The sequence below is a fragment of the Silurus meridionalis genome, chromosome 15 (genome assembly GCF_014805685.1).
Source record: "Silurus meridionalis isolate SWU-2019-XX chromosome 15, ASM1480568v1, whole genome shotgun sequence".
Classification (NCBI taxonomy): Eukaryota; Metazoa; Chordata; class Actinopteri; order Siluriformes; family Siluridae; genus Silurus; species Silurus meridionalis.
In genome coordinates this window covers 19,596,165-19,606,060 of record NC_060898.1, presented here as the reverse complement: position 1 = coordinate 19,606,060, position 9,896 = coordinate 19,596,165, and the positions used below count along the sequence as shown (strand labels likewise).

Genomic DNA, 9,896 nt, shown 5'->3' with positions numbered 1-9,896 from the left:
TTTCAACACTGGGGTTTTGACAATAATTGCGCAAATCTGAAGAATAATGAAAGCCAGGGAAAGCTATGTTAGTGATTTTAATGTGACCTGTTAATCACATTAAATAATTAATAATACAAAAACAATAATATCAAACAATAATATTAATAATAACAATAGTGCTGCACATTTCAGGCAATCAATAGGTGGCGGTGAAATACACAGTTATTTCCTCCATTTCCATGCTCTTTCTAGCACGACACCAGTCCTGCTCTCTGGCCTACAAATTTATTTTTCAGTTAAGATCTTAATCTTATTAACACTACAATCATTTTGGGTTTGTTTTCTTTATATACTTTTTTCCCCCCTCTTTTGTATACAGAGATACACACGTCTCTGGTCACGTTGCAGAATGTGTACAAAACTATCCATGTCCGGGTCCATTCAAAGAAAGCTGTAAACTATGTCAATGTTTGTGTGAATAATTATTTAAAAAAGAGAAATTAATAATAAAATGAATAAGCAAATATAATTCTAATACGTTAGTGTTGTCATCGACTATCACCATTGTATGATGCCATTTTGTAATTGTCAACGTTAGAGATTTGGGACATCCATCGGTGGGACACATTGTTTAGAAATCACCTTATAGTCACGGGTAGCTGTTAGTGTGTCTGTGTATATTTATGTAAATGAGCAATACGAGAATTTACCAAAACTCTTGTTTTCACCTTTTTCTCTGTATAGTGACCTACTGTAAACGCAACCTCAGCAGTAATAACAGTGTTAAAAAAAAATCCACCGAAACGATACAGCTTATAAGGTAAAGAACAAATCAATGTTTGTATTTTAAAATATTGTATTTAAAAGATTAAATTCTATTTTTTACTCAATTTGCCGATGTTTATTAATATTATTTGGTTGTTTTTATTTTATGTGGGTTTTAGTATAACGATTGTGGATGTCTGTGTGCTGTTTTTGGGTTTTTTTGTTGTTTTTTTTTCTTCTCTGTTTTTTCGTAAAGCTAAATGGTTCTGCAGTAGTGACTCCTTCAGCAATTTGTTCATATTGAATCACTGTGATTTAAAAGGCAAACACTAAAACACCACAGGAATTTAGGGGTACTTCAAGATATTGTCGGTGTAATGTGTTTTGTAATAAATTAACACACGTCAGAATTTGTCGTTTGGTCTGTTCTTTATGATTTTTATTGTTTTCTTTAAAAATGTGATCTGTATCAATAGCACTGTTTTTTACTTGGGTTTTTTACGCACACACTTGTACACACACACACACACACACACACACACAGTGGAACCTCGATAGTTGGAGACTTTTCATTTGGATCCGGACTGAGAGCAACTCGCGAAAAATCTGATGGTTCGCGAGAAGCCGTGAGTGGCTCGAAAATAAGAGAGTAACATTTCAAAACAGTGTTTCTACTAATAAATTACATAAAAATGTTCCGAAAATAATTGTATTATTCATTTAAAGTAGTTAATAAAACATTTCTGACAAGTAATTCACAATTTCTGTTGAGTTTACACTGCAGTACATGTACAATTTTCCCTTAAAAAAGGAACCATCAAAAGGAACTTGCGAATTTTTGGTTACTCGTGAGAGGCAATAAAACGTAACCCCCCCCTAAGAGTATCGAGGTTGCACTGTGTGTAAAACCCCGGTCCAGGGCTTTCTGTTTGGTACACACGTTTTATATTTATTATTTATTATTTAACTTTAAAACATGCACAACAATGCCAGGGGTATAGAAAAGAAACTAGAGTTAGCGCAGTGTCACTGTTTCTACTCGCTCTGTACCGGATATAAGATTTGTTTTGCATATGCAAAACAAAAAGCAGAGAGAGCGAATGAATAGAGGATAGAAGGAATAAAGACATTGTTACAGTATGCTGAAATAAGTAAAACAGTTATCTTTTACTAAAAGATTTTTCTACTATCTAAAACATATCTTTAGAAAATTAAATATAAAACACATTTATATTCACACCTGTATTACCCAAGTGGGGGCTAACATATAAAATCATCTAAACTATTTCATTAAATCATCTAAACTATAATACAATTGTTCCCATTAATGTTGTTTAATTAATTGAATTTGCCTTGAATTTAATTTATTACTTAATTTAATCGATTTTTTTTAATAAAATATTATTTTATAAATTATTTTACCAAGCAGGCATTTTATTTATTTATATATTTATTTATTATTCAAGACTGTAACCACATACTTGTACTGCTCAAGTAAGGGAGAAATAAATAAATAAAAACATGGCATAACTTTTTTTTTTTTTATAAAATATATTTATTAATTTATTAAATAAATTAAATGATGAGCAGGACTGCTTAACATCTGTTTGATTTCCATGTGCTCTTGTTTTGTTTTGTTCCATTGATGGTGACTTGTGGCTAAATATGTAATTAAGTGGAAAGGTGATTATTGAATATTGTGTTTATACAAAGTTTTGACTGTTGAACCATAAAAAAGTTTAGTTAAAAAAAAAAAAAACCATCACCAAAACACTGCTATGGTCGTCGCTGTCCTTTAGCAAACAGGATCAGCTGGCCGGCAAAAACAGTGCCTCAAAAGTATTTGGATTGAAATAACTATTGACTATGTTGAAGAGTTGAAAAGAAAAGTTTTGAGGGAAGAAAAGAAAGGTTCAGGTCTGACTTTACTGCCAGAGGGATACAGTGAGTGTCCACTTGCTTCTATTCTTAAAATTTTAAAGACAGCAGTTTATAAGAACAAGGTCAAGCTGTAACATCTGGCACAACAAAGTGTTAAAAATGACTTTCCACTGACCCGGATGATCGCCAACAGGACGGTAGGATGACATCGAGTGACCAACAAAAAGATTTACAAATTGCAATGTAAATCATATTCATAAAAAAACGGTACAATACTGTAGGGTACAATAGGGTTCAGAAATCACTGCTGCCAAATCAGAATCAGATTTATTGGCAAAGTGTGTTGACACACACAAGGAATTTGGTTCCAGCGGTTAAAAAGTACAGACATCAATAACACTATACATTTAGCTTGGACTATTCAGGACAATACAGACAGTAATTATTGATTGGATAACTGTGTAAATGAGTAGGTGCATCACACCATCAAGTTGCCCCAGCTGTGGAAACTTGGTGATGAAAGAAAAGATGAACAGATCGGTGTGATATTTGAAGAATGGAGAAGATTTATTGATTATGATATTTCTTTGGGAAAGAAGCTTGATACATCTGATACAGTGTCAATCAAACTGAAGGGGCGGGGCTAAATAGGAAAAAGGTATCATAATGAATAGTATGGCCTTTAAAAAACAATGGAGATGCCAAGTGTGTGTGTGTGTGTGTGTGTGTGTGTGTGTGTGTGTGTGTGTGTAGGGGTGGAGCATTAAAGCAGACTTCTTGCCCTGCCTTCACTTCCTCATCTATAAAAACCAACCAAAACCCAGAGCAGATATGCTTCTCAGAGGATCTCGTGTGTTTAGCTTCATCAGACCATTTCACACCACAGTTCCTGCAGACATGCCCATCAAGGTCGGTGTCATGTTTTTTTATTCCTGCCTCATTTCCTGATTCACCGCGTTACATTACATTTCTTATTATAGATGAGATATTTAAAGTCTATAAAACATGGCGTTGTTTATATTATAGGTGTGACCAGGTTTACTTCTGGGGTGGTTAAAAATCTCTCTTAAATGCTTTAACCTTCTCTGGAACAGGTTTTGGAAGCACACCACCACCATGACGAGCTTTTTTTTTTTTTTTTTAGCTTTTCATCTTGCATGCTCTATCATGTCGTTTTTGTTTGCATCATTTATTCTGCCATAACTTTGACGTTATAGAGCTGCTGCTGTCACGTTGAACTGCGCATGCGCATCGACAAACGCGTCGTTCTTGACTGTCTGGTCCAGCTGATGTCCAGTCCTGTACTTGTGTTATTGCAGGATATTTCTGAAAATGTTCCAACCAAGGACATTTTAACTGTAGCATAAACCACATGAAGCTTCAACAGTACAAATCTTGAACAATTTATTCAACATTATTATAATAATAATACAGTCTGTTCTTGAAAGCTATAGAGAGCCAAGTTCACCTGTTTTTTAGACCTAGATGTTCATGATTTATGAGGTTTGATGAAAAACTTATAATTAATCATTATACAAATTCAATAATAAATGTTTTAGATGTGTTTTCCACCACTGGAAATATACAGGATGTATAAAAGTCAGAAAACTATGGGATTATGTCCATCCAGATAGTATGAGCAAAATCCACAGAAATGCAATAGAGAAGCTGAGGAGATGCATAGAGCATAAACATGAACATGTAAAGTCTATGTTGTAGGTAATGTATATTAAATAATGTGTGTACTTTTTTTTCAGTGGATATTTACTTTGAGAAAACCTTTAGCAAAAGAAAAACAGTGCTAAATTTCAATTACAAGTTAAAATTCCAAAATAAAAGTCTTAGTGACTGAATTAAACAGTTCTTTTAATAGTATTTTACTCATAGTGAACAAAGGCTCGAGTATTCACTAGTCCTCAACACCAAGACGCATGTTAGTGTTAAGCCAAAAATTTACTTTGTGAGGTTTTATTTCCTCAAATACTAATCAAAGTGCACACCTTAACACTGCATTACCAACAACACAACAGCATCGTCGACGTGCCAGAATGAAACATTAAGAACAAACATTAAGAACAAACTTTCTTAATCTTTCACGCCTTGAGTGGTTCCATAAAATTCCAGGAGCTTTGAGGGTAGATTTAGACTGTAGTTAATGTCAACAGTCTGCTACACTGACTCAGGACTACAGTTTGCTTCTGATCACCATCACTGCACCTCGCAACATCGTATATCTGCAATAAATCACCATTCGGTGCAACCCAGATGAGGATGGGTTCCCTCTTGAGTCTGGTTCCTCTTAAGGTTTCTTCCTTATCCCATCTCAGGGAGTTTTTCCTTCACCACAGTCGCCACCGGCTCACTCATCAGGGACAAACTTACACTTATAAAGAACATATTCACTTTTAATCACCACATTATTTGTGTAAAGCTGCTTTGAGACAGTGTTCATTGTAAAAAGCGCAATACAAATAAAAATGAATTGAATTAATCTTCAATTAACAAATACAATTTCAGTATCGTGTCACGAAGGAGAAGAACGATAAGTATTCGATGCAAAATTTAAGTATATCATTTTAGATAAAGTAAAACCAAATATTTAGAGCTGATTGTGATCTGATGCACATCTCAGTCTCAGAGAGTTGCATTTTTATTCAACTTCAACAAAAGCTGGTTCTCAAAGTTTTTTGGAACTCATTCTATTTTTAGACTGAAAATGAGGCCTAAACAAGTCACTCACAGGCAGCAGATGTGGGCAGAATAAATAAACCACAGCAGATGAAGCTGCTGTGCAAAATGTAATTGGTTGTCAATTAAAATCCAATGGAGTAAAAAGCACATATATTAAATTGTAAATGTAGTTGAGTAGAGAGTAAAAGTTGCTTATATCTTTGATACACAGTAAAATTAGAAAGTAGCCACAAAATGACTTCAGTAGAATAACGAAGTACGTTTACACAAATACTTTACGCCGCTGCTGATCGCCGTATTACAGAAACAATATTTTGCCATTGCATATGGTCAGGGTCTCAGGAGATTTAAACTGGAGTCTGTCTGCACTGTGCTGCCCAGATCCATAAATAGATTGGATGACAGTCTAATCTACTCAAATTTAATACCACATGCACAGGATATATTAGAGTTTACCCTCATCCTATTACACCGGATTAATTACCAAGATGAATTGTTTTAAACAAGAGAAGGTTACACCACTAAGCAGGAATGAGATACGTATATCGCTCTTCCTAAGGTTGGAGATCGTTTGCCTGATGTGGAGCTCCAGGAAGGAGATCCAGGCACAAAAATTTCCAGCGCCCAACTCTTCAAAGGGAAAAAGGGAATTCTGTTTGCAGTACCAGGGGCCTTTACACCTGGATGCTCCAAGGTAGCTTACATACACAGCGTACATCTGATACACCATTCAAGACAATACGGTGTACTTCTTATGGTGTCGGGTTCTGTTGTATTGAAGTGACGCCGAGGTGTGCCAGTCCAGCGTTAAAGTGACAGTTGGGCAACCGTGCCAATAATTGTGCAAATGATGGAAATGCAGACAGGTCAAGAAAGGTCAAGGTTCTACGCTCTAATTGTTTTCGATTCAGAATCTAAACCAGGAAAACACCTAGCACACAGGACCTGGACTTTGCTCTCTGTCTACATTTTCTTGTCTACAATTTTTTTGCACTGTTGCACAACTGTCACTTTAACTCTGGACTGGTACACCTTCTTAATACAACACCTGAACACTTTAATGACAATCCCACTGGGACACTTAAAATCCATCCATCGATCTTTATATCTTTATTATACGTTATGGATTGTAAAGTATGACATATTCAGCATGCATACACCTGTGGGACTGTTTTTGTGGTTCAGACACATCTCCCAGGATTCATAGCTGATGCTGAGAAGCTGAGGAGCAAAGGTGTGCAGGAGCTGGTCTGCGTCTCCGTGAACGACGTGTTCGTCATGGCTGCATGGGGAAAGGAACAAGGCGCAGAGGGAAAGGTGAGCAGAGAACAAATGCTGTAAACAACCAGTTAATGCAGTCATGTATTAGAATCATGTATGTAATAATGATTGTATAATCATATGGCATTTCCCAGAAAAGGGAGTGTTTCTTTTGAGTCTGGTTCCTGTTTACTCTTTGTTCCTCATCTTCTCTTTTAGGACATTTTTTTTTACCACTATTGGCTCTGGTTTGCTCATTCGGCAAACCTAAATCTATATTTATGGCGTATGCCCTTATTCAGGGGGTCAGGGGCTCAGAAGTGGTGGCTTGGCTGGGATTTGACCTTTTTTGGATCCAAAGTCCAATGCCTTAAATACTAAGCTGCCATCTGCTAGGTTTCTAGAAAGACGATTTGCGACTGTTTATTGTTCAACGTTAACTCACATTAAATGAAAGCTTTTATTTACAAAAACTTTACATCGGTTGCTGATCATCATCGAGCCTGTAATTATATCTCCGAAACAGAGAAGTTGATTTATCCTGAGAAACTCGAAAGCTCTGATCGGAACAGTACAATGTTAGTAATCTGATCTTTAACCACCATAAAGGCTGGTTAACCAGTTGGATGGAGTATCATTCAACTGGACAATGGCCTTTTCTCATGTATTTTATGCAAGTTTCTGGAAATCGACTTCCTTGTGAATTCCCCACCCGGCACTGTGCTGTAAGTGGTTTGAAAATAGGAAAATCACAAGCCCACATTAAAGATACCCAACAGGTTTGGCAATGTGTTGTTTAACCGACACTGTTTTACCTCGTCATCCTGTGTACGTTTATCAGAAATTCTGTTTAGCAGAATTCAAGGTATCAGGTTTCATTTTACCATTTCAAATAAATGATGTAAAAGTGAACAGTGTGGCGGTTATAAGAAACATGGTGACTGAAGTCGTTTCCTAGATTGTGTGACGATCTAAAGGACAACAAAAGAATCAGAATCAGAAAGAGACCAGTTTATTGGCCATCATGTTTGAGGTATAACCAAAAAAAAAAAAAGAAAAGAAATAATAATAATAAATAAAATAAAAATGTTAATTAATAAAAAATTAAAAAGAAAAGTATTATTGCACATTTTTTGTAAAGAAAATGGAGTATTATTGCACAAAAAAAGTACAGATTTAGATTAGTAAAAGCGTTATTGCACGTATGTTTTATTTTATTGCACAATGGGCAGAGTTTGAGTGTTAAGGTGGTCTTGATTTACCCAGAGATTTCAACTGAACCGTATACAAGACTACATTTTTCTATTTCACCATTCCTACATTGAAAACTGTGAGAATTGGAAGAAAATAAAAACCAGTGACGTGTGATAAACCCCACTCACTTTCCTTTTCCCAATATACACCAATGTGTGAAGTGTTAACATATTTAGTGCTGTGCTTGTAGAAGACAAAAGATAAAAACTTCACAGGATTAAATGTAAAGAATATTCATTAATTCAGGAGTGAAGTTTCAGATGAGATCTGAACCCTGTCCATTTCATTATAGGTGCGAATGCTGGCGGATCCCACCGGAGCCTTTACTGCGGTGAGATTTGTTTTCGATCTACCTACTGTTCTCATTAACCATGCAGGGGACAGGAAATTGTATGGAAATCTCTAATCAAATGTGTCTCGCCGCTACCCGTCTGAACCATTCGCAAGTGATTCGTGATCTTAAATGCTTCCTGCAGATGAAGCAAATAAGGACGGGTTTCCCTCTTAAGTCTGGTTCCTCTCAAGGTTTACTCCTTATGCCATCTCAGGTAGTTTTTCCTTCGCCAAAGTCACCACCGGCTCACTCATCAGGGACAAACTTACTTATAAAGAACATATTCATTTTTTATCACCACATTATCTGTGTAAAGCTGCTTTGAGACAATGTGCATTGTTAAAAGTGCAATACACATAAAAATGAATTGAATTGAGGTTTACACAACTACAAACTTGTCCTCTTTTTCTGGCAGGCGGTTGATCTCGTTCTGGACAATGAGGACATTTTGAAGTTGCTTGGTAACAAGAGATCCAAGAGGTAAGAAAGATCTCTTTAGAACAAAGAACATTTGTGTTTGTAAAGTTTCAAAATAAATGGAGATTATCGTACTTCCAGGTAACGTCTGCTGTAAGCAATTTTCACTCTGCATAATCATTTCAAAAGGCAGGAGTCTTATAGAATTACCACAGCTTAATATTTCATGAATGGAAAAAATAGATCATATAGTCTTCAATAGCAACAAGTCCTAACAGAACGTGTATTACTCAGGTGGGACTCAAACTTCAGAGCCTCGAAAGGCTTCAAACCTGAACCAAGAAGTTGACGGAAAACTAAATTAGGAACAGATCCTGTGCCAAATTCTTCTGCTTAAAGAAAGAAGTGATGAAATAAAAAGGAGTTCAAACCATAAAACTCCTGTTTACTAAACATCCACTTGAAGCCACCAATTTAAATTTAAGAATTTCTGATTGTTCAGGATGTTTCTCCAGTGGACGTTAAACGAAGCCAACTGTAGCAGCAAAGTCTGAACTGAAAATCAAAATGCAGCGTTCTTGTAACGCTTCATTTAATTAATTGTAATGGAAAATATTCCACTTGGGAGCATTGCTGCATTATTAAACATAAAAGCTCATCAGGTTTCAATATGCAAATGCAGAAAACTGCTTTTTTACCCAACATATTAGATGAAGCTTGTTGTGTTTGGAAGAAATCATCAGTTTCAGAAACTCATCAGACTTGTTCTTGAAGATTCCTTAGATGAAATAACGTATTTTCCAAACGTTATTTAATCTAAGGAATCTTCTAGAACAAGTCCACTCCATTTTTTTTTAGCACCAGAATGATGAGTTTCTAAAACTGATCATGTCTTGTGTAGATACGCGATGGTCGTTGAGGACGGCGTGGTGAAGCAGCTCAACGTGGAGCCTGATGGTACCGGTCTCACCTGCAGTTTGGCCTCCAACATCCTCTCTGGTCTGCTCTGAAGCACAAAGTGCACCAGCGTCTACACATCATCTATATTTTCACCGTGACTGAGTTCTGTTCAGTATTTTCAGTTTTGGGTCATTTTAAAAGAAAAAGGGGGTAAAAATACAGTTTTAACGCCGATGCAACCAAAGGAACGAGTACAGTATTGTGATGGCCGTTTTATAATTTAGTGACAAAAACGCACAATGTGAGCTTTACACGCACATTAATCTAAAATTCTGTACTGCAAAATACTATTGCTGTTACTCTGATACTGTTATGTTTGTTGTCTGTATGACAATAAACCATACTTTCACAT

General features: G+C 36.0%; 1 protein-coding gene across 1 annotated transcript; it reads left to right on the top strand.

The window, feature by feature from the left end:
* Positions 1–3,384: 3,384 nt before the first annotated feature.
* Positions 3,385–9,895, top strand: prdx5 (peroxiredoxin 5). The gene is made up of 6 exons (XM_046867319.1): positions 3,385–3,537; positions 5,879–6,013; positions 6,505–6,636; positions 8,126–8,164; positions 8,583–8,647; positions 9,486–9,895. Exons 1-6 carry the CDS (start codon positions 3,460–3,462, stop codon positions 9,592–9,594), a joined length of 558 nt encoding a protein of 185 aa, XP_046723275.1. The 5' UTR covers positions 3,385–3,459; the 3' UTR covers positions 9,595–9,895.
* The last annotated feature ends 1 nt before the right edge of the window (position 9,896 follows it).

What these genes read in the sequence shown, in the direction of transcription:
- prdx5 (XM_046867319.1), top strand. Translation starts at nt 3,460, where the DNA reads ATGCTTCTCAGAGGATCTCGTGTGTTTAGCTTCATCAGACCATTTCAC. An exon ending in CTGCAGACATGCCCATCAAG is followed by an intron (nt 3,538 to 5,878) that starts GTCGGTGTCATG and finishes GCTCTTCCTAAG; the next exon opens with GTTGGAGATCGTTTGCCTGA. An exon ending in TTACACCTGGATGCTCCAAG is followed by an intron (nt 6,014 to 6,504) that starts GTAGCTTACATA and finishes TTTGTGGTTCAG; the next exon opens with ACACATCTCCCAGGATTCAT.